We start from the raw sequence: 25939 nt of genomic DNA on the forward strand, positions 1-25939 counted from the left end.
ACTACACACTAAACATCCAAGCATAAATTCTGCATTAGTACAGTTATTCTACTGTCTCTAAATGTGTTCTAGTGGCCTTAGAAAATTACTGTGGTTATGGGAGCCTGGTGGAAAAACAACTTTATCTAGAATACACGCGTACTTTACACATTGTCTGCCTCATACTCTCTTTAGCTGAAAATAATTGCCTAATAATATTATGACATAAAAATGCTATTTATTATTTAGTGTATATTTATTGTGCACAGAATAACAATACAGAGTAAACACTATTATTATTTTCTTTTTTTAAATAAGGAAATTGAAACTCAGAGTACTTAAATAATTTGCCCAAGATCAAACAACAGTAAGCATCCAAGTTGGGATTCAAACCAGAGGTTTCTCTTACTCCCGAGCCCTGCCTTATTTCTGCTGGCGGTCTCATAAATTTAAAGCTGAGGGGAGAGTTCTGAGGTTAAGTAGGAGCATTTCATCTTCAAAAAAGCAAGAGAATCTGTGCTCAGATTGTGAAAGCAATGATCTTTTTCTTCCAGTTGTTCCATAGATGTGTTGAGAAAAGAACAGAAGAAATATATCTCATGAAGAACTTAATGTAAAGAAACTTTTCAGATCCTTCCCAGGAACACAGCACATAGGAAGAGGAACTAGAGTCATATGCACGAGAGGTGCCTTTGGGGTTTATTTTCTTGGAATATGAATAAACTCAGTTCTAAATTCATTGTCTTCTGGAAAATATCCCTGCCTATGGAAAATTTGAGATAAACAAAGAACAAGGAGGGAGATGGGACATTCTGATATATTTTTGTTCACAGAAGCCAGCGCTTCCAGGTTAAATCTGATCAGAGGAGTCACCTTTGACTCCCTGGTACTTCTGTGTTGAAGCATCACAGTATGTGTGGGACTTGGTATTCCAGGGCTTTATTGTTCAGTCATTTCAGGTCAACTTCTATGAGACTCAGATAAGATCTTACCGTCAGATAATTTGCCAGCTGAGGATTCACCAGATCAGAATGAAGTCAGTTGGGGATATGTTTCAACTACACTATGTTTCCATGTTTTATCTAAATATAAAACATATTCTTAATAATCCGTGTTACTTAGACCAAATTTAACAACTCTTACATCTCAGGGCAGAAGATCAGTTCTAAAATATGGAAGGTCAGGGCTTGATAGACAAAAAGCAGCATGGCTCAAAGAGTCTATAGAAGAGTCCTGGTCAAAAGGGGGGAAGATGTATAAGTGAATTTCAGATTTTCATGGGGTCCAGATTTTATGGAGCCATTGAGGCTGGGTGACCCCAGAAACTGTTGCCCTGAGGAAATCTTTAAACCTTAAACCAAAACTATCCCTTGAAGTCATCTTTAAACCAAACAGTTGTTGTTATGTGCTGTCGAGTCAGTTCTGACTCTTAGCGACCCCATGTACAACAGAATAAACTACTGCCCGATCCTGCACCATCCTCACAATCTTTGATCTGCTTGACCCCATTGTTGCAGCCACTGTGTCAGTGCATCTCATTGAGGGTTTTCCTCTTTTTGCTGACCCTCTACTTTACCAAGCATGATGTGTTTCTTCAGGGACTGGTTCCTCCTGATAACATGTCCAAATTATGTGAGTTGAAATCTTGCCATCCTCCCTTCTGAGGAGCATTGTGGCTGTACTTCTTCCAAGACAGTTTTGTTTGTTCTTCTGGCAGTCTATGATATATTCAGTAGTTTTCACCAACACCATAATTCAAAGGTGTCAGTTCTTCTTTGATCATCCTTATTCATTGACTAGCTTTCACATGTATATGAGGCAATTGAAAATACCATGGCTTGGGTCAGGTGCACTTTACTTCTCAAAGTGACTTCCTTGCTTTTCAACACTTTAAAGAGGTCTTTACAGCAGATTTCCCCAACACCATGCATTGTCTGATTTCTTGACTGCTGCTTCCATGGGTGTTGATCATGGATCCTAATAAAATGAAATCCTTGATAACTTCAATATTTTCTCCATTTATAATGATGTTGGTAATTAGTCCAATTGTGGGGATTTTTATTTTCTTTCTGTTGAGGTGTAATCCATACAGAAGACTGTAGTCTTTGCTCTTCATCAGTAAGTGCTTCAAGTCCTCTTCACTTTCAGCAAGCAAGGTTGTGTCATCTGCATAATGCAGGTTGTTAATGAGTCTTCCTCCAATTCTGATGCCACATTCTTCTTCATATAGTCCAGCTTCTCAGATTATTTGCTCAGCATATAGATTGAGTAAGTATGGTGAAAGAATACAACCACGATGCACACCTTTCCTGACTTTAAACCACAGAGTATCGAATGACTGCCTCTTAGTCTTTGTACAGGTTCCTCATGAGCACAAGTAATTATTCTGGGAAATTCCCATTCTTCACAATGTTATCCATAGTCTGTTAACGATCTGCACAGTTGAATGGCTTTGCGTAGTCAATAAAACACAGGTAAACATCTTTCTGGTATTCTGTGCTTTCAGCCAGAATCCATCTGACATCAGCAATGATACCTTCATTCCACGTGCTCTTCTGAATCCGGTTTGAACTTCTAGCAGTTCCGTGTCGATGTACTGTGGTTGTAGCAGTACATCAAACCAAACAGTAGTTTAGCTTAATTAGAAAAGAATCTCTGTCTTGAGCATTGTGCTTTTTTTTTTTTTTCCCACACAAGCAAAGCTTTATTGAAGAGACTTGCAAGCGGAGACGAGGAGGGCCTAGAGCAACGCATACCCTCGTCTCACAGAACAAAAGACAGGCCCGAGTTTCCAAAAGTTCTTGGGAGGGAAAAGATTCATGTTTATTCATAGGCACAGGCAGGGATATGTTAACTAAGGTGCACTTGCAGCAGCTTTCCAAGATGGCTTCTGCCTGGAGGTCTCTGGGAGTCGTGTCATTGTCGTTAGGTGCCGTCGAGTCGGTTCCGACTCATGGCGACCCTATGCAAGACAGAACGAAACATTGCCCGGTCCTGAGCCATCCTTACAATCGTTGTTATGCTTGAGGCCATTGTTGCAGCCACTGTGTCACTCCACCTCGTCGAGGGTCTTCCTGTACTCTGCCAAGCATCATGTCCTTCTCCAGGAACTGATCCCTCCTGACAACATGTCCAAAGTATGTAAGATGCAGTCTCTCCATCCTCGCCTCCAAGGAGCACTGTGGCTGTACTTCTTCCAACACAGACCTGTTCATTCTTTTGGCAGTCCGTAGTGTGTTCAATATTCTTCGCCAACATCACAATACAAAGGTGTCAGTTCTTCTTCAGTCTTCCTTATTCATTGTCCAGCTTTCACATGCGTATGACACGATTGAAGGTACCATGGCTTGGGTTAGGCACACCTTAGTCTTCAGGGTGACATCTTTGTTCTTCAACACTTTAAAGAGGTCCTTTGCAGCAGATTTACCCAATATAATGCGTCTTTTCATTTCTTGACTGCTGCTTCCATGGCTGTTGATTGTGGATCCAAGTAAAATGAAATCCTTGACAACTTCAATCTTTTCTCCATTTATCGTGATGTTGCTCATTGGTCCAGTTGTGAGGATTTTTGTTTTCTTTATGTTGAGGTGCAATCCATACTGAAGGCTGTGGTTTTTGATCTTCATTAGTAAGTGCCTCAACTCCTCTTCACTTTCAGCAAGCAAGGTTGTGTCATCTGCATAACACACATTGTTAATGAGTCTTCCTCCAATCCTGATGTCCCATTCTTCTTCACGTAGTCCAGCTTCTTGTATTATTTGCTCAGCATACAGATTGAATAGGTATGGTGAAAGAATACAACCCTGACACACACCTTTCCTGACTCTAAACCAATCAGTATCCCCTTGTTCTGTCCAAACAACTGCCTCTTGATCTATGTAAAGGTTCCTCATGAGCACAGTGAAGTGTTCTGGAATCCCAATTCTTTTTGATGTTATCCATAATTTGTTATGATCCACACAGTTGAATGCCTTTGCATAGTCAATAAAACAGAGGTAAATATCCTTCTGGTATTCTCTGCTTTCATCCAGGATCCATCTGATATCAGCAATGATATCCCTGGTTCCACGTCCTCTTCTGAAACTGTCCTGAATTTCTAGCAGTTCCCTGTCAATATACTGCTGCGGCCATTTTTTAATGATCTTCAGCAAAATTTTGCTTGGGTGTGATATTAATGATATTGTTCTATAATTTCCACATTCAGTTGGATCACCTTTCTTGGAATTAGGCATAAAAATGGCTCTCTTCCAGCTAGTTGGCCAGAAAGCTGTCTTTCATATTTCATGGCATTTCTTGGCATATACTGGGAGTCATAGCGGGATTTATTATGGGGTGTCACTCCTGTGCAGTCTCCTGCTCCCCAGCTTCGATTCCCTGGCTGGGGCTGTAGCCACTCACTGCCCGTGGTAGAAGGTCACATAGCGGTCACAGGTGGATGTTCTGCGCATGTCCCTGGGCCTGGTTTTCTCCAGCTGCTTCTGAAAGGCCACTTTAAAGACGTTTGCGGACTATTTTTAGATACCCTGCTCCATTGTTCCGGGGAGTGGCTTTGTTTCCACGCCCTGGCCCATTTCTTGTTATTTTGTTTGCAGATCTGGGGGTCCCTCTGTTTCTTGTCTTACTAAGTCTCTATGTTCCACACTCAACCCGCTATTACCTCTGTTATAGTATAGCCTATTTCTTTTTTACTTGCTTCTCCTCTAACCACACCAGTCTCTACGCTGTTTTTCAAACAGGCATCCTCTGATCTCAGGGCTTTTGCTTCCTATCTTATTGCCACCATCTCTCTTTCAAAATTTTTATTAAAATAGCCCCTGTGACGTAATCATTTGTCCTTTAATTTATTCTTCTTTTGAGAAACACTAATTAATCAGGTATTATCTTTTGTAGTAGAAGACACATATGTGCCTCCTGAACGAACTGTCCATTGATCTTACCTGGCATTCTGCTTCCAAAAAGACTACAGACCAGGAAACGCTATGGGGCAGTTCTACTCCGTAACACACGGGGTTGCTGTGAGTTGGAATCAATTTGACAGCACCCAACAAGGACAACACAAGCTAGACAATTTGTTTACTTAGCATGCTATTAATTATGACTTGTTTTCCCCTGAAAGAGATCAAACTTCATAAAGGCAAGGATCTATGTCTGTTTTTGTTCCCTGACGTATCTTAAATGCCTGGCACATAGGAGACCTTAGATAATACTTGTTGAATGAATAAGTGAATGACTAAATGGATGAATGGATGCTTCTGGACCTATTTCTGACACAATATTATTCTAGACTTTGAGATTTCCTTTAAAAAAAAACAAACAAACCCAATGTCACTGAGTCCATTATGACTCGTAGTGACCCCATGTGACACAGTAGGACTGCCCCATAGGGTTTTTTTTTTTTTTAATTAACTTTTATTAAGCTTCAAGTGAACGTTTACAAATCCAATCAGTCTGTCACATGTAAATTTACATACATCTCACTCTCTACTCCCACTTGCTCTCCCCTTCTTGAGTCAGCCCTTTCAGTCGCTCCTTTCGTGACAATTTTGCCGGCTTCTCTCTCTTTCTCTATCCTCCCATCCCCCTTCCAGACAAGAGTTGCCAACACAATCTCAAGTGTCCACCTGATATAATTAGCTCACTCTTCATCAGCGTCTCTCTCCCACCCGCTGACCAGTCCCTTTCATGTCTGATGAGTTGTCTTCGGGGATGGTTCCTGTCCTGTGCCAACAGAAGGTCTGGGGACCATGGCTGCCGGGATTCCTCTAGTCTCAGTCAGACCATTAAGTTTGGTCTTTTTATGAGAATTTGGGGTCTGTATCCCACTGATCTCCTGCTCCCTCAGGGGTCCTCTGCTGTGCTCCCTGTCAGGGCAGTCATCGATTGTGGCCGGGCACCAACTAGTTCTTCTGGTCTCAGGATGATGTAGGTCTCTGGTTCATGTGGCCCTTTCTGTCTCTTGGGCTCTTAGTTGTCGTGTGGCCTTGGTGTTCTTCATTTTTCTTTGCTCCAGGTGGGTTGAGACCAATTGATGCATCTTAGATGGCCGCTTGTTAGCATTTAAGACCCCAGACGCCACATTTCAAAGTGGAATGCAGAATGATTTCATAATAGAATTATTTTGCCAATTGACTTAGAAGTCCCCTCAAACCATGTTCCCCAGACCCCCGCCCTTGCTCCGCTGACCTTTGAAGCATTCATTTTATCCTGGAAACTTCTTTGCTTTTGGTCCAGTCCAATTGAGCTGACCTTCCATGTATTGAGTGTTGTCTTTCCCTTCACCTAAAGCATTTCTTATCTACTGATTAATCAATAAAAAACCCTCTCCCACCCTCCCTCCCTCCCCCCCTCGTAACCACAAAAGTATGTGTTCTTCTCAGGTTTACTATTACTCAAGATCTTATAATAGTGGTCTTATACAATATTTGTCCTTTTGCCTCTGACTAATTTCGCTCAGCATAATGCCTTCCAGGTTCCTCCATGTTATGAAATGTTTCAGAGATGCGTCACTGTTCTTTATTGATGCGTAGTATTCCATTGTGTGAATATACCACAATTTATTTACCCATTCATCCATTGCTGGACACCTTGGTTGCTTCCAGCTTTTTGCTATTGTAAACAGAGCTGCAATAAACATGGGTGTGCTTATATCTGTTTGTATGAAGGCTCTTGTATCTCTAGGGTATATTCCCAGGAGTGGGATTTCTGGGTTGTATGGTAGTTCTATTTCTAACTGTTTAAGATAACGCCAGATAGATTTCCAAAGTGGTTGTACCATTTTACATTCCCACCAGCAGTGTATAAGAGTTCCAATCTCTCCGCAGCCTCTCCAACATTTATTATTTTGTGTTTTTTGGATTAATGCCAGCCTTGCTGGTGTGAGATGGAATCTCATCGTAGTTTTAATTTGCATTTCTCTAATGGCTAATGATCGGGAGCATTTTCTCATGTATCTGTTGGCTGCCTGAATATCTTCTTTAGTGAAATGTGTGTTCATATCCTTTGCCCACTTTTTGGTTGGGTTGTTTGTCTTTTTGTGGTTGAGTTTTGACAGAATCATGTAGATTTTAGAGATCAGGCGCTGGTCGGAGATGTCATAGCTGAAAATTCTTTCCCAGTCTGTAGGTGGTCTTTTTACTCTTTTGGTGAAGTCTTTAGATGAGCATAGGTGTTTGATTTTTAGGAGCTCCCAGTTATCGGGTTTCTCTTCATCATTTTTGGTAATGTTTTGTATTCTGTTTATGCCTTGTATTAGGGCTCCTAGGGTTGTCCCAATTTTTTCTTCCATGATCTTTATTGTTTTAGTCTTTATGTTTAGGTCTTTGATCCACTTGGAGTTAGTTTTTGTGCATGGTGTAAGGTATGGGTCCTGTTTCACTTTTTTGCAAATGAATATCCAGTTATGCCAGCACCATTTGTTAAAAAGGCTTTCTTTTCCCCAATTAATTGACACTGGTCCTTTGTCAAATATCACCTGCTCATACGTGGATGGATCTATGTCTGGGTTCTCAATTCTGTTCCATTGGTCTATGTGCCTGTTGTTGTACCAGTACCAGGCTGTTTTGACTACTGTGGCTGTATAATAGGTTCTGAAATCAGGTAAAGTGAGGCCTCCCACTTTCTTCTTCTTTTTCAGTAGTGCTTTGCTTATCCGGGGCTTCTTTCCCTTCCATATGAAATTGGTGATTTGTTTCTCTATCCCCTTAAAATATGACATTGGAATTTGGATCGGAAGTGCGTTAAATGTATAGATGGCTTTTGGTAGTATAGACATTTTTACTATGTTAAGTCTTCCTATCCATGAGCAAGGTATGTTTTTCCACTTAAGTATGTCCTTTTGAATTTCTTGTGGTAGAGCTTTGTAGTTTTCTTTGTATAGGTCTTTTACATCCTTGGTAAGATTTATTCCTAAGTATCTTATCTTCTTGGGGGCTACTGTGAATGGTATTGATTTGGTTATTTCCTCTTCGGTGTTCTTTTTGTTGATGTAGAGGAATCCAAGTGATTTTTGTATGTTTATTTTATAACCTGAGACTCTTCCAAACTCTCCTATTACTTTCAATAGTTTTCTGGAGGATTCCTTAGAGTTTTCTGTGTATATAATCAAGTCATCTGCAAATAGTGATAGCTTTACTTCCTCCTTGCCAATCCGGATACCCTTTATTTCTTTGTCTAGCCTAATTGCCCTGGCTAGGACTTCACGTACGATGTTGAATAAGAGCGGTGATAAAGGGCATCCTTGTCTGGTTCCCGTTCTCAAGGGAAATGGTTTCAGGTTCTCTCCATTTAGAGTGATATTGGCTGTTGGCTTTGCATAGATGCCCTTTATTATGTTGAGGAATTTTCCTTCAATTCCTATTTTGGTAAGAGTTTTTATCCTAAATGGGTGTTGGACTTTGTCAGATGCCTTTTCTGCATCAATTGATAAGATCATGTGATTTTTGTCTTTTGTTTTATTTATGTGATGGATTACGTTAATGGTTTTTCTGATATTAAACCAGCCTTGCATACCTGGTATAAATCCCACTTGATCATGGTGAATTATTTTTTTGATGTGTTGTTGGATTCTATTGGCTAGAATTTTGTTGAGGATTTTTGCATCTATGTTCATGAGGGATATAGGTCTATAATTTTCTTTTTTTGTAATGTCTTTACCTGGTTTTGGTATCAGGGAGATGGTGGCTTCATAGAATGAGTTGGGTAGTATTCCGTCATTTTCTGTGCTTTGGAATACCTTCAGAAGTAGTGGTGTTAACTCTTCTCTGAAAGTTTTGTAGAACTCTGCAGTGAAGCCGTCCGGGCCAGGGCTTTTTTTTGTTGGGAGTTTTTTGATTACCGTTTCAATCTCTTTTTTTGTTATGGGTCTGTTTAGTTGTTCTACTTCTGAATGTGTTAGTTTAGGTAGGTAGTGTTTTTCCAGGAATTCATCCATTTCTTCTAGGTTTTCAAATTTGTTAGAGTACAATTTTTCCTAATAATCTGAAATGATTCTTTTAATTTCATTTGGTTCTGTTGTGATGTGGTCCTTCTCGTTTCTTATTCAGATTATTTGTTTCCTTTCCTGTATTTCTTTAGTCAGTCTAGCCAATGGTTTATCAATTTTGTTAATTTTTTCAAAGAACCAGCTTTTGGCTTTGTTAATTCTTTCAATTGTTTTTCTGTTCTCTAATTCATTTAGTTCAGCTCTAATTTTTATTATTTGTTTTTTTCTGGTGCCTGATGGATTCTTTTGTTGCTCACTTTCTGTTTGTTCAAGTTGTAGGGATAGTTCTCTGATTTTGGCTCTTTCTTCTTTTTGGATGTGTGCATTTATCGATATAAATTGGCCTCTGAGCACTGCTTTTGCTGTGTCCCAGAGGTTTTGATAGGAAGTATTTTCATTCTCGTTGCATTCTATGAATTTCCTTATTCCCTCCTTGATGTCTTCTATAACCCAGTCTTTTTTCAGGAGGGTATTGTTCATTTTCCAAGTATTTGATTTCTTTTCCCTAGTTTTTCTGTTATTGATCTCTAGTTTTATTGCCTTGTGGTCTGAGAAGATGCTTTGTAATATTTCGATGTTTTGGACTCTGCAAAGGTTTGTTTTATGACCTAATATGTGGTCTGTTCTAGAGAATGTTCCATGTGCACTAGAAAAAAAAGTATATTTTGCAGCAGTTGGGTGGAGAGTTCTGTATAAGTCAATGAGGTCAAGTTGGTTGATTGTTGTAATTAGATCTTCCGTGTTTCTGTTGAGCTTCTTACTGGATGTCCTGTCCTTCTCCAAAAGTGGTGTGTTGAAGTCTCCTACTATAATTGTGGAGGTATCTATCTCACTTTTCAATTCTGTTAAAATTTGATTTATGTATCTTGCAGCCCTGTCATTGGGTGCATAAATATTTAATATGGTTAAGTCTTCCTGATCAATTGTCCCTTTTATCATTATATAGTGTCCTTCTTTATCCTTTGTGGTGGATTTAAGTCTAAAGTCTATTTTGTCAGAAATTAATATTGCTACTCCTCTTCTTTTTTGCTTATTGTTTGCTTGATATATTTTTTTCCATCCTTTCAGTTTTAGTTTATTTGTGTCTCTAAGTCTAAGGTGTGTCTCTTGTAGGCAGCGTATAGATGGATCGTGTTTCTTTATCCAGTCTGTGACTCTCTGTCTCTTTATTGGTGCATTTAGTCCATTTACATTCAGCGTAATTATAGATAAATAAGTTTTTAGTGCTGTCATTTTGATGCCTTTTTATGTGTGTTGTTGACAATTTCATTTTTCCACATACTTTTTTGTGCTGAGGCGTTTTTCTTAGTAAATTGTGAGATCCTCATTTTCATAGTGTTTGACTTTATGTTAGTTGAGTCGTTACGTTTTTCTTGGCTTTTTTCTTGAGTTATAGAGTTGTTATACCTTTTTGTGGTTACCTTATTATTTACCCCTATTTTTCTAAGTAAGAACCTAACTTGTATTCTTCTATATCGCCTTGTATCACTCTCCATCTGGCAGTTCAATGCCTCCTGTATTTAGTCCCTCTTTTTGATTATTTTGATCTTTTACCTATTGACTTCCATGATTCCCTGTTATGTGTATTTTTTTTTAATTAATCTTAATTTGTTTGTTTTTGTGATTTCCCTATTTGAGTTGATATCAGGACGTTCTGTTTTGTGACCTTGTGTTGTGCTGATATCTCATATTATTGGTTCTCTGAACAAACAATATCCTTTAGTATTTCTTGTAGCTTTGGTTTGGTTTTTGCAAATTCTCTAAACTTATGTTTATGTGTAAATATCTTAATTTCGCCTTCATATTTCAGAGAGAGTTTTGCTGGATATATGATCCTTGGCTGGCAGTTTTTCTCCTTCAGTGTTCTGTATATGTCGTCCCATTCCCTTCTTGCCTGCATGGTTTCTGCTGAGTAGTCTGAACTTATTCTTATTGATTCTCCCTTGAAGGAAACCTTTCTTTTCTCCCTGGCTGCTTTTAAAATTTTCTGTTTATCTTTGGTTTTGGTGAGTTTGATGATAATATGTCTTGGTGTTTTTCTTTTTGGATCAGTCTTAAATGGGGTTCGATGAGCATCTTGGATAGATATCCTTTCATCTTTCATGATGTCAGGGAAGTTTTCTGTCAGGAGTTCTTCAACTATTTTCTCTGTGTTTTCTGTCCCCCCTCCCGGTTCTGGGACTCCAATCACCCACAGGTTATCCTTCTTGATAGAGTCCCACATGATTCTTAGGGTTTCTTCATTTTTTTTCTTTTATCTGATTTTTTTTCAGCTATGTTGGTGTTGATTCCCTGGTCCTCCAGATGTCCCAGTCTGCATTCTAATTGCTCGAGTCTGCTCCTCTGACTTCCTATTGCGTTGTCTAATTCTGTAATTTTATTGTTAATCTTTTGGATTTCTACATGCTGTCTCTCTATGGATTCTTGCAACTTATTAATTTTTCCACTATGTTCTTGAATAATCTTTTTGAGTTCTTCAACAGTTTTATCAGTGTGTTCCTTGGCTTTTTCTGCAGTTTGCCTTATTTCATTGTGATGTGTTGAAGCATTCTGTAAATTAGTTTTTTATATTCTGTATCTGATAATTCCAGGATTGTATCTTCATTTGGGAAAGATTTTGATTCTTTTGTTTGGGGGGTTGTAGAAGCTGTCATGGTCTGCTTCTTTAAGTTTGATATGGATTGTTGTCTCCGAGCCATCACTGGGAAACTCGTTTTTCCAGAAAATCCACTAAAAAAAAATGCAGTCAGATCCCTATCAGAGTTCTCCCTCTGGCTCAGGCTATTCGGATGTTAATGAAGCCGCCTGGGGAGGGTGGGGGAGGGAACAGAGAGATAGGAGAGTAGCACCTCAGAATATAGCCAGAGTTGCTTGTCTTGCTTGGAATGACTATTATATCTGAGATTCCCGCAGGGCGCGTTACCTATGTGTGCTGGCTGTGTGGAGATTGCCCCCGGGGGGTCTGGCCCGCTGGAGTCATGGTCAGATCCTCCGCTTCCAGCCCCACGCCCAGCATCAAGGCTCCCCTACTGGGACGGTGCACTCTCGACTCCAAAATCAGTCGCTGCCTCCCGGGGACTTCTCGTCCCTCCAGCCGCATTGCTGTGCCGCCTCCGAGAACCGGTTGGGCCGCCTCCCGGGGTTAGTTCAGGTGGGTGGAGCAGCTCCCCGTGCTTGTGCCGTGACCAAGTGTCCCGGCTGGGACGCTGTTCTCCCCACTCCAATACCAGTCGCTGCCTCCCGGGGACTTCTTCTACCGGCTGCGTCTCACGCCACCCGCGCGACCCAACTGGGCCCCCTCCCGGGGTTAGTTCAGGGGGGTGGAGCAGCTCTCCGTGTTTATGCCGTACCTGCGTCCAGTCCAAATCCCGGCGGGATGGTTCCCTGGCTGGGACGCTGCTCTCCCCGTTCCAAGACCAGTCACTGCCTCCCGGGGACTTCTCCTACCGGCTGCGTCCCACGCCGCCCGCGGAACCGGCTGCTCCCCGTCCTGGGGTTAGTTCAGGGGGGTGGAGCAGCTCTCTGTGCTTGTGCCGTACCTGACTGGTACGCTGGCTCCAGGCTCTGAAAACAATCGCTGCTTCCCCGTATTAGTTCGTTCTCCATCTCTAAATCTGTGTTTGTTGTTCAGGGTTCGTAGATTGTTATGTATGTGATCGATTCACTTGTTTTTCCGTGTCTTTGTTGTAAGAGGCCTCCGAGGTAGCGTCTGCCTAGTCCACCATCTTGGCTCCGCCCCCGCATTGTGCTTTTTTTAAGAATTATCTATATAAGGTTAAATCAAGAACAGCAACTCTAAAGATTAAATGAGAAGCTTAGGGGAGCAGTGAGTTTGTGTTAATGATTGTGAGTATTTTGGAAAAGGATATCAATAAAGGTGGCACATATTGAAGAATATAACCAATGTCACTGACTTGTATATGTAGAAATTGTTGAGTTAGTGTATGCTTTGTTGTGTACATTTTCAGCAGGAAAAAAGAAAAAAAAATAGATGCATGGATTTTGTGACTAGTTAAGAAAAAGGTATGGTGTACTCCTCCCTTAAAAGGATTTCATATTAAAGAAGAAATCTTGACAAAGTCCAGGCTTGAAAATTTGAGAAATTAGGGAAATACGGTTGTTGTATAAAGGAGCCCTGGTGGTGCAGTGGTTAAGTACTAGGCTGTTAACTGAAAGGTTGGCAGTTTGAACCCACCAGCTGCTCCGTGGGAGAAAAACATGGCAGTCTGCTTTCATAAAGATTACAGTCTTGGAAACCCTATGGGCCAGTTCTTCTCTGTCCTATAGAGTCATCGTAAGTTGGAATCAACTTGACAGCAATGGGTTTGGGGTTTTTTGTTTTTTTTTATTCCTTACATATGAAGATGTGGAAATCCTAGATTGCATAGTAGTTAAGAGTTATGGCTGCTAACCGAAAGGTCATCAGTTCAAATCCACTGGGTGCTCCTTGGAAACCGTATGAAACAGTTCTACTCTGTACTATAGGGTCACTATGAGTTGGAATCAACTTGATGGCAATTTTTTTTTTTTTAATGAAGGTTTACTCTTTGCATGTGTCTTCATTTTAAAATACTGAGCTTATCAGCTCTTCAGTATCAGAGTTGTTTAAAATTCAGAGAAATTTAAAGTCTGCAATTTAAGGAAATGCACCTATACCATATAGTGTTTGACAAAGATTCTAGAAATCAGGTGGACAATGTACAAATTATAGAAAGATGTACACTTTTTTGGAACTGACCTCACCTCACTCTTTTTGTTCTTCATATGTATTGCACCTACTCACTTATCGATTGTCTCGTTATCTGATATTTTGCATTTAGGACAATAGTAAAGAATCTACTGCCCAACTATCTTTTGCATTAATGACATACGTCTGGCAGTAACAAACTCAAAGGCGCAGGGCAAGAGTAATGCTGGCTGTGATGGTTAAGTTTATGTGTCAGTTTGGCTGGGCCATGATTTTCAGTGGCTTGGCAGTTATGGAATGATGTAATTTGGCACTTATGTAATGATGTAGTCATTCTCCATTTTGTGATCTCATGTCGTCATCCTCCATTTTCACATAACACTGATTTTCACATGATGCCCTGGTCTTTGGAACTTAATCGTATAGATAAGTGGGGAGTGGGTGTATGAACATACCAGTTTAGAATTGTACTTAAACTTTCTTCACTGCCTAATTCACTTTTGACAGCAAGGTTGGTTCAGTTCTTGGGAAAATATCTGAGGCTTTTTGGACCAATCGTAGAACCAGTTGGTTCATTGCATTAAAAATCAGTAATCAATAGGGACCCCTCAAATTCACAGCTCTGTGGAACTTCCATGCCCCCATTATATCCATTTATTAAGTTATACAAACACTTGTAATGCAGATTTGAAAGTTGAGAGGCAAAGACTGTGCCTTTGTGTTTCATTATATCCCTAGTACTTGGCAGAGGACTTGTCACTTGTTAAGTTCTATATAAATATTTGTGGATGAAGAAGTGAATGAATAGGTGAATATAAGGTAACAATTTAATTACAGTATAAGAGACTTGGATCTGTGTTAATAAGACTACAAATTTGTAGAACGTATTCATCATACTTTCCTCTTGTAATAAGCAGTTGCATCTCCAGCATGTCGGCCTGGTGGGTGTACATACATTCTCTTCCTTCATTACTGTTGCTGCACTCCCCAGAATCCCAAAAGCGTTCTTCCAAGTCCATGTAGGGGATTCAGGCCTGAACGCCTTCCCCACAGAGACGGAGGATTTTGAGTTGTTTATTTTTCCCCAGCCCAGTCTCTATGTCTGCTTTGAAAACTGTCATGATCTGAAATGTGGAGAAGTTGCTTCATGGAGCTGTTGTGCATTATAATTTAGTTCACACTCCCCAATCTGTATAAATATCTTTGGTTTTTGTAGGAAGTTATTTTCCAAAGTGCAAATTTTTAAGGTTATCGAAGGCTGAGAATTTAAAAAACAAAATGGTAAGGTTGTGTCTGTCTTGTATCATTAGTGTTATTTATAGATTCTTTCAGCAGGTTGTTTTGAATTTGTTGACAAGTTAAAAGGTAGAATTGCAGTGATACTAATAAAAAAAAAATTTTGTTGTTGCACATAATTAAAGGACAAGTGAAGCCATAGCAAATGTCTCAAAATGCTTGGGCTGGAGGTAGAAGGTTGTCTTCGCTTTAGGTTGATGTAAATAGGAATGGGAGTACTGTTCTTTTGTCATTTAAAAGCTTCTGGGTATGGTTCACAGAAGTACATCTGTACTGTTTGCACAATGATTGCTCACAAAGTTCTCAAACAACAGGTTTAAAATATTTTTTATTCTAACATTATTGACATGCATTTCCTGTAAAATTCCCTTTGGGCATGTATCATAAAAGTGTAAGATACAAGTGTCTTTAGCCCTGTCAATAAAGTTGTGTTCAAAAGTGGAGATACCACCAGCCTGTATATGAGAGATATCTCTGCGCGAGTGATCAGCTCCGTCATCTGAGACAGCAGTGGCACTTCTCATGCATGGTTTGAAATGCATCTTAGCACTGAGCTAAACCAAACATTTGACAGGCAGAGTTTGGCTTTTGGTTCTCCAGGTTATGATTTTGTCAAGTGCCAGTGGTTGCACTGGCTCCTTTGTGCTCTCAGTAGAAGTCTCTGCTCAGCAGCCCAGATTTTTCCTTATAACCAGAGCAAGCTGGACTCTGGTTTCATCTCCCTGGAGGCCAGAAAAACATGTAGTTTCTCATTTGCTTGATTTTCAACTTTCAGGATGAGGTCTTACTTACCCTACCCCTAGTGATGAAGACAGCATGATTCTCCCCCCTACTGCTGAGAGCTGCATGAAAGCAGATGTTGAAAGATGAAGTTTTGTAATGGAGAAGTGTCTTAAGCTCTGTGATATTTGTGTCAGGTTTTTAAGAATGTGATACTCTCTAAGAAATTTGCAAACCTAAGTTGAGATTAGTTTATATGGCTTAACATTTCTTAAACCATATGTCAATACAAGGACTTTTGAAAAAAAAGAAAAAAAGTGTATTATTTGATACAGATGCCTGTGCTGAGTGGAAAGGAATGGTGTTCTCCTGCATTTTCATTATAGCCAGGGTCAACAAACTATGGCCCATGGACGAAACCTGGCCCGCTGCTATTTTTATAAATAAATTTTATTGGAACTTAGCTATGCCCATTTATTTACATAGTGCCTGTGGGTGTCTTTTTGCTACAAAGAGAGTTGAGTAGTAACAACAGTGGCCATATGGCCTGAAAAGCCTGAGATACTGACTTTCTGGCATTTTATAGGTAAAAAAGTTTGCAAAGTCCTGGGTTACTGCACAGCTTTAAGAGAATGTGTCACCTAATCTGACTGCATTACCAGCTTTTGGAGTTATGGGCAAGTTATTTAACGCCTCTAAATTTCAGTTTCCTAATTGATGTAATGGGTGGGATCCTGAGGGTTAAGTTTGGTTTTGTTTTTTAATTAGATAGTATATTTAAAGCCAGTACTGTTCTTATCCTGCAGATATTGTGATAGGACCATATAAAACACTTAGCGTAGTGTCTGCTGCACAGAAAGCAGTTCACTAAACTAGCTGTCAAGTCAAATCCCTGCAACAGCATATGATGGGTAGGCTCTGAAATCTGCAATTCCTGGGTTCATATTTTTCCTCTACTCTTTACTAACTGAACGACCTAATTAGCTTACCTTTATCTTCTTCACCGTCTTCATGGGTAAAGGTTAATAATAGTGACTCATCGGGTTACGATGATAAACTGAGATCATATACAAAAGTGCTGAGCGCATAAGATGCGCTCAGTAAATGTTATCTCTTAGTGTTGTTGGAAACCCTGGTGGAGTAGTGGTTAAGAGCTAGGGCTGCTAACCAAAAGGTCTGCAGTTCAAATCCACCAGGAGCTTCTTGAAAACTCTATGGGGCAGTTCTACTCTGTCCAGTACCATTGCTCTGAGTCCGAATCGACTCGAGGGCAACAGTAGCATCGTTACTTTATGTTGGCAGGAGCAGGACAAGAGCTGGCAATGGAGATGTAGGTGTCTGCATGGCACACTCCCTTCTATTTCAAGTCTTTGTTCAAATGTCACTTTTTCAGTGGGCCCTTTCCTGACCACCTTATTTAAAATCGCAGTCTTCTTTCCACCCTGGATTCCCTGTCTGTCTTCCCTGCTTGGATTTTCTCTGTACAACGTCTCACTACGTGATATGCTCTATAATTTAAGTGTTTTTCCTTTCCCATGTGAGTTCTGTGAAGGTAAGGATTTTTGTCTCTTTCGTTCACTGATATGTTCTTGGTGCCCACAAGTGTCAGGTACATGGTAAGTATTCATTAAATACCTGATGAATGAAACAATGGAGCCCAGAAGGCCTTATATGGCTAGAGAAGGACCCTGCTCAGTTTGGGTTGGGGCCAGTCTGGGGCTAGAGGTGCATGTTGCAAGTAACCTCATAAACATGGACAGCCATCATCATCGGGCACAGTAATGACAGCAGCTATACAATAATAAGCAACTTTTAGGAAATCTTGATACCTTTAAGGTTGAAAATGGGGAGTTGTGAAAGTGGGAAGAGTTTTTTTTTTTTTAATCATTTTAGTTTTTTACACTAGTGACTTTGTGCTATGGCCTATTCAAGGCTTCTGCAAGGTTCTTGTGTCAGTCCAGTACAGTGCCTGGGATGGGGACATGGGGAGCAGCTCTAACTCTGCCCAAACTATTATTGCTCAGTGATGAATAATGTGGTGACGCCCTTGAACCAAATATTGAAACCTAAAACTTTAGAGAGATGGACCAACTGACTTACGGGACTTGAAGTGTGAAATTGAGGGCTCTATCTTGGATTGATATATAGGCAGAAAGCTCAAATACTTCTGTCTTCATTTTTGACCCTTGATACCAAAAGATAGAAAAATGAACAAAAGGAAAGTTAAAAAAAAAATTTTTTTTCAAAGGAGTTGTATTTAGGAATGAGAATATTCAGATATTTCCTTTTATAAGACCAACCTCATGCAGTAGACTGAATTCTTTGAGGGCAGGGCCTGTATTTTATTCACAATTGTGTTTTTAATGCCTGACATATTGTCAAGCACAAAATAATGAGTGAATGAATAATTGCATAGATAAATAGTCTAGGTTCATATTTGCCTTCTTATAGCATTAGTTTCTGACTATAAGGTAGGGTTTCTTTACCAAGTGTTCTTCATTGTTAAGATATTCTGTAATCGTGTGTAGTTATTATCTTTGGATGTTTTGACTAAGATGCACACAGTAATAATGGGTACAAACTAAATGTGTGTGTTTTAAGGCCTGTAGATAGACAGGAGCCGTCTCTGTGGGTGTGGAGATGATGCAGGGAACCTCATTCCTTCCATCCACCAAGCCAAAAGCTTTTAAAGCCTACGATAGTGATGTGCCAAAGTCTCATTCATTCAGGTAACATGTGGTGGACTCCTTTGTGCTTATCTGGAGAGCTGGGCCTTAGCAAGAGAATCATATCCATACAGCATGTCCATGATGAGCTCCAAGGTGTGAGGATCAGCTCAGGAGTCTCCTTATGGTTGGACTTTCCTTCAGCATGAGAGCTTTGGCAGGCCAAAATGGGGGACATGCTAGGCAGACAACCCTGGTAACAGAGATCAGTGCCCTTGGTGACCGGTAGCCTTCCCAGGACCAGCTAGGGAGCTCTCAGGGACTGTCCTTTACAAAGCTGTGATGTGACTTCAGGCAACTCCACCATCTTCTGCTGTTGTAGCATGGAATCCAGAACTGACCACATGGTGCTGATAAGGTTATAGAGTGCCAGTGACATGATGGAGCATAGGAAGGAAGACCCAGTCAGGATATAAGAACCTGCAGGTGGGACTTACCATCATGCCTGAGTTGCTGAAATCTGGGGCCGTTTGAGTGCATGACATGAACCTATTATTCTGCTCTCCGGTATCAAAGAACTAGCAAACATGCTAGAGCAGTCCTTTAGAAAAATAACGTATATTGTTCTAAGCAGGTAGTTTTTATTTGTTTCTGTAGCATAGGGCACACTTTATTTGAAAACTAGTTATTTGGGTTAAAATTGCCAGGGGATCCATTGCACTCCCAAAGTAATCCTGCGTCTTCCATCCTGTTTTCCAGCATGGGCTACTGTATCCTTTTTGTGCATGGATTGAGCAAGCTCTGCACGTGGCTGAATCGATGTGGGGCCACCACCCTGATTGTGTCCACTGTGTTGCTGCTTCTGCTTTTCTCTTGGAAAACTGTGAAACAGAATGAAATTTGGCTGTCAAGAGAGTCCCTATTCAGGTATGAGTAGGAGAATAAAAGTCAATCTTTTCCCATTTATTTCTTTGTTTATATATCTCTTTGCAAACAAATGAGGTACCATGGGTCTAGTAATATTCATTAATCCAGAAAATTCTTTTTAGTAATAATGCTCTGAATGGAAGATGTAGTTTACTTTGGGTTTTAACTTTAGTTTTTAAATAATATTATTCAAAAGTTAACATGAGCTAGTTGTGCAGTGTATTTATGAAAATAAGTCTCTTGGGAAGGTTTTGGGGTCTGTAAATTCAGATGGAAACGATCTTAATAATGAGCTGGGCTTTAAAATCAACTATAAACAAAATGAAATGAATAAGCCTAATTTCATTGTTAAGTCAAGTGAATAGAAAAGTGAACACACGGAAGGAAGAGAAATACAATATACTTTCTCTAGAACATTCCAGGATGTTAATTGTGGTCTGTGATCTAGTTGCTTTATTCTGAATGAAGAAATGAAAGGCTTTTCATCTTCTGGTAGGTTTTTATATGATAGATACTGTTTCTGAATATAACGATGTCAGCTTATAGCCCTATGCTTGAAGTAAAATAAACTGTTTTTTGGGACTGTCCCTCATCATGCTGTGTGTCTGGGGCTTACTCTGTCTCACTAATTACATAGCTCCGGTGATCTTCACCTGAGCACTACTGGCACTGCCACACCTCGTACCTCATCTTATTTGTCCAGTCCCCAAGAGTCTTCCAGCTTTCTCTTCTTGTTTATGGCCAGATTGTCCAATTCTATCAACACGGTTTTATTTGGCTCTCTGCTCAGCTAGTACCTGACAGTTATTCCTTGGGGCAAGCACCTGAAACCCAGTTGGAATCACCTGAAACAAAGGAAATATATTGGAAGAGTACAGGAGAGTTGACAGACTTGAAGGACGCTGAAGAACCTGGCTTGTAGCAGACAGGTGTCTGTCTCAAGCACCACCACAGGAATAAATGGATAAACTTCAACCAATTTCTTCTTTTCTCACATCAAAGTCCTGGAGAAAAAATTCCTGTTAACTGAGCTTGAGCTTAGGTCACGTGCCTTAGGTCAGGGCACCAAGATAACAAATCTGGCCAAAGAAGCCTCCTTTGACTCCCATGGTGAGGGTTGTGGGACTGGCAGAGCATCTTGGGGTTCCATGGGGGCTTCACAGAGTGAGGCAAGAAGGAATTCTGTAACTGGAAATCCAAAAACCAAATCCAAACCATTGCTGTCAAGTCGATTCTGACTCATAGCGACCCTATAGGACAGAGTAGAACTGCCCTGTAGGGTTTCTAAGGAGCAGTTTGGTGGATTTGAACTGCTAATCTTTTGGTTAGCAGCTGAGCTTTTAACCACTGCACCACCATGGGAAATCCAAGTACAGTAAGGAAAAGGGAATGCTTTGAATAGAAGGTATGATATATTTTGGGCTTTAACTTTATTTTGGACTGCCAAAAATAAATGCATGAATACATGAATGAAAGAGTGAATGAATAAGACAACTGTTCACTACATTCTTTTGTTATTTTAATGTATCTGGCTTTACTACTTGGCAGTTTAACTTTTATAAAATAGAAAATGAAAAAAATCAATTTGACATGCATACTTATTAGTTTATTATTACTATATTATTGTCATTATCACCATCATCATTATGTTGATGGGCACTGCAGAGGCCTGTTGCTGTGTATGTTTTTTTTTTTTTTTAATAAATATATTTTCCACACATCTGTACAAACATGCAACTTCAGATTCTGTCTAGCCTCTGTCATACTCCATGTTCAAGGCAGTTCTCATGAACCATACTGGAGTGGTTCCCTCTTGTTCCCCAGCACTGAGGTCATTCTGTAAACACAGGGGCATTGGAATTCAGTAATATAACTTCTTCCTAGTCTCTTTTGGCTTAAATTTTTCATTTTTACTTTCAGTATCAGAGATTTGATAAGAAATTTTACAACAGTGCTGCCCTTTGCCTGAAAAGCAAACCAGTAATAGCATCTGTGTCTTCTAAGGACATTTACCACTTAATCAGAGAAACTTTGGCAGTGGATTTTGGCAGGCAGCAACTTATTTCAAAGATAACAAGTTGGTGTTCAAACCTTCTACAGCTGAGGCCAGCAATTAAAAAAAAATGCTCATGCATCCAGAAGATTGGCCCTTTCTGGTGGAAGTATGTAGTAAGTGAACAGATGATTATAAAACACAACCATTCCTCATGTGTGCTTAAAAAACACTTTGTGCCCTGAGAGGCCCTTGGTGATCAAATTAAGGAATTTTGTATATTGTGCAAAGGAAAACTATCAATATTTTTTTTAGAAAACTTTGCTGATCATATTTTATGTATGTCTTGAGAAGACTTTTTAGAATCTGAGACTTTAGGAGTATTCTTATTTCATCAAAGCCAGATGTTTTTGCTTATTCATCTGTGCTGAATAATGTTCAAATCAGTTTAACAACATTGAGAGTCTGTGAGACAGTACAGGGTTAGGGGTTGAGTGTGGGATCTGGAGTCAGACTTCTGAGTTCCACTCCACCATTGAATAGCTGTGTAATCTTTGGCGAGTTACATAACTACTTTGTGCCTCAGTTTCTTCATTTTTAAATTTGGAGAAGTAATAGTGTTTACCTCCTAGGTATAGTGTAAGGATAAAATACATGTCAAATGCATAGAACAATGTCTAGCGCATGGTAAATACTATATAATGTTTTTAAGATATTATTGTGAATTAAACACTGTACTCTAGATTTTCAGAGACATTCATTGTCCCTGCCCTGGGGGCGCTGGAAGTCCACATGGGAGTCAAACACAGGGCACCTTTCCTACAATGTAGTAAGTGTTAGACAGAGGTAGGCTTAGGGCCCTGTGTAAGAGCAGGCAGTTGACAAAGACCAACCCAGACCTTCAAAGTAGTTTTCTTGTAGGCCTGAGCTGAGCATTGAAGGGTGAGAAAAACCCAAATTTGACGTGATAGTCAGAATTAAGAGCTGACCAAACTGAGATACATCAGTAATTTTATTCATTTGCATGTTTAAAGCCTAGCTGCCTATTTCTCCATAACCTGCTCCAAAAAAAAAAGAAATTAAGAGTAAATTACAATAGTTCTGGAGAAGATGATGATCTTGGCGGCCAAGGCTGCAGTTTTCGCCTCTGTCCCAAACTGTAAACTCATCAACCATTCCTAGGACACATGGCCCCACTGAGGCCTCTCTAATTAGGCAGGTGGTTTTCTAGGCAATACTGTGAGCAGTCTTACAGGGCCTTTGTATTAGAAAAACACAAATTTCAGTCCAGGTCCAGCCTTTTCAGCTGAGATCTCTTCTCATACACACACATTAAAAAAAAAATCCCACTGTCTGATGTATTTTTAGGAGACCCAGATGCAGGGTCCCCTCACAGCTTTGTTACCATTGTAAAACTTTTATTGGTAAGAACTCAACACTCAAAAAAGCACAAAAATCCAGCACTGTGTCAAATCAGAGTCCCAGAGAAGATAAGTAATCTGCCAGTGCTGAAATAGCTATTAAGAATCTGGGATGCGAACCGAAATCTGATTTAAAAGCCCAAGGATACATAAACTTTCCCACACCTATTTTTTACCTGATATTTTCTAGCCTAAACTAGGCCCAGTATAAAGAGATGTTCACGATCACAGCTTCAAGGTATATTTTCTTTAATTCTTATAACAAGAAACCATTCTGCTGTCCTAACTGCATAATTCTGACTGGGTCTAGTAATAGCCCAGGAACGATACTACAATAGCATAATTTGATATAAGAACCCCCACAATCTTCAAAATACCTGGAAAGAAAAAAATGGGAATATTTTCTTCTGCATCCAGTTCAAGGTCTCCCCAAATCTCTTCTATGAACTATTAAAGTGATCTATGAACCACAGATTAAGAATTAGTGGCCTAGGCCATCCTCCACCTCTGCAGGAGATACGTTTCCCTTTCCTCCTGTCTGACTTGCTGAGTCAGAGGTCAGCATTATCTCCCAGGGCAGACACTGCAAACCAATGATTGGCAGTTTTTTTTTTTTTTTTTGTAAAGGGCAGGATAGTAAACATTTTAGGCTTTGCAGGCTATGTAGTCTCTTGTCACATTCTCTCAACTCTGCCATTTTATGGGGAAAGCAGCCACAGACCAGATATAAAGAAATGGGCATGGCTGTGGCTCATAAGGTCGTCGTTTTCTGACCTCTAATATAAACGTTGTGATTGTAAAATTCTAACATTTCTAGGATCCTGTGGTACCTATTTGTTTTAGCATCAAACATTGATCAACTTCAGGTATGATTTTGACCATATGCTGGCCTTCGTTCAAAGCTCTGCTCACCTACTTACTGACACTAGGTGTGTAACTTCAGAAAAAATGTCTTAATCTCTCAGACTTTCAGATTCCTTATCTGTAAAATGGAATGTGCAGTAATACTACCTATCTGATTGGTTACTGAAAGGATTAAAGGTGATAGTCCTTGGAAATTCTGTGCTTAGTCTAATGTATGATTCAAAATGGGCATTTCATAAGGACAGGCCATTACAAGGGTAGCCTTGTCAAAGCTCAGATCAAAACAGGGTTCAATGTTCTGATCAGGACTACAATAGATGGATCCTGATAGAAAAGGGAAAAATGTGGAACTGAACTTCAAATTTTCAAAAATCCCAGACTTAATGGACCCGCTGAGACAGGAGGATTCCCTGGACTATTACCCTCAGATATTCCCTCAAGTCTTCTTTTAGTTAAATAGCTGATTAGCCTGTAAAGTAATGAATATCACTATTGAGTACTGTGCTCCTTAAGCAAAAAAAAAAAAAAAATCTATGTAAGACCAAATGGTCAACAAATACTCTAAAGTATAGATGAGAAGGTTGGGGGCTGTGAGACTAGATTAATGAGACTGGAACAACTATAATGGAAATAACAACAGTGTTGATACAATATGAAGAATGTAACCAATATCGCCAAACATGTAGAAGTTGTTGAGTGAGAACCTGTTTTGCTGTGTACACTTCCATTGAAAACACAATAAAATAATTTTTTTTTTAAGTGTTCAAAATTGAAGAGTGCCTCAGATTCCTGTTAACCTCTGGCTGAACGTAACTATCTTAAAAAAAAGAAAAAATTTTTTTTCCACCAGATATATGGGGATGGTTCTCCTGACATACTGTCCATTGATGCCAACAGAACAAGTTGATGTTCTAATAATGTGGAGATAAAACTAATAGAAGTGGTGTTTCTGTTATTTCTGTTCTTTCACAAGTCTTCTAAAAATTTAGGTGTGAATGAGAAAGGGGACTTGCACGAATTAAAATCTTGACTTGAAAGGGAGATTCGCATTTATAATCATTGTTATAGTGATTAGTAGGATTGTGGATCCAGCAAGATAATTTCGGAATACTACATTTCTTTGTGGATTAAATGTGTATAAAGCTGCATGTTTCTGTTTAAGCAATTGGAAGTACACCCACTCCTCACTTCCCAGTCCTCACTTAGCTATATGGTTAGGTTCCAAAGACCAGGTCATTGTGAGAAAATTGGCATTATAGGAAAATGGAGGATGACTACATGAGATCACAGAATGGAGGATTACTATATCATTACATAATTGCCAAATTACATCATTGCATAACTGCCAAGTTACATCATTACATAACTGATAAGTTATGTCTTTACAAAACCACCAAACCACTGAGAATCGTGTCCCAGCCAAGTAGACACATAACCTTAACCATCATCGCCAGCCTTACTCATGCCTCACACCTCGGCATTCATTGCTGCCAGAAGTATGTCGGTATTGTGCAAAATAATTGGATAGTAGATTTTTTATTATTGTCATAGTGTGAAATGTCTGGCAATGAGATAGTCAATAAGTGAGAAGTAGTTGTACTAAATCAGAGCATCAAGAAATCAAATTTGGGACACTGGCCCTGAAAGGAAGAGTAACTTGGCAAAGTATAATAATGTGGAAAATTTTGTCTTTGGCCAGCTGTTCTCCTTTTTTTCACAAACTGTTCATTGTAAAATGAGAGACTGGAAAATCGTGACAGAAAAATATCACAGAGAGAGCATGAAGGTCAGAAGCAACAATGGGAAAAGCGGAGTGTTCTTGGGAATTTCGTTACTCCACCCACTTCTGTTTGCCTGTTATGAATATTATTACTTCCTCTTCCATCCCAGAACAATGCTCTGACCTTAGCAAAGACCATGTTTCCAACAGACCTAATTGTCTGTTCCTCTGGTGAAACATAAACGAGAGTAACTGTGCTGATCACGCAGAGTAAAGGATCAATTCCAGTAAAACATCACTTTTAAATGTGCTGAAATCAAAGATATCTTTAAAACCTACCTGTTGCCATTCACTAGTTGGTTCTGGATAGAAAAATCATGAATTTTTTTAGGGTTTAGATTTATTATTTTTTTTTAATTGTTATTATTGCTCTGAGCCAAATTTTGCCCCTGTGGCTAAATTTTTAATTCTTTTTGGGTAATGTCCATTTAAAAAATTATATTAAAATCCTAGCTACCTGAGGCCCTTTTTAAATCGCTGAAGTAGCTCTATGTAAATTTGCTATCTGCTGCTTCTGAATGATCTGTTTCCTTTGGATTGGTCTCTTGCTTTCCACACTCACTGCCAGATCTCTCCTCTAGAGAGTTCCCCAAGCTTCTAACTACTGTGTTTTAAGTGGGCCAGTC

The 25939-nt window shown here is 39.7% G+C and overlaps 1 protein-coding gene across 1 annotated transcript in view; it reads left to right on the top strand.

The window, feature by feature from the left end:
* TMTC1 (transmembrane O-mannosyltransferase targeting cadherins 1) overlaps positions 1-25939 on the top strand; it is a 336358-nt gene that overhangs the window by 237511 nt on the left and 72908 nt on the right. The window contains exon 10 of the mRNA XM_023555130.2: positions 19088-19255. Coding sequence (XP_023410898.1) covers positions 19088-19255 — 168 coding nt within the window. The remainder of the gene's footprint in view (positions 1-19087; positions 19256-25939) is intronic.

Source organism: Loxodonta africana, chromosome 4, assembly GCF_030014295.1.
Source record: "Loxodonta africana isolate mLoxAfr1 chromosome 4, mLoxAfr1.hap2, whole genome shotgun sequence".
NCBI lineage: Eukaryota > Metazoa > Chordata > Mammalia > Proboscidea > Elephantidae > Loxodonta > Loxodonta africana.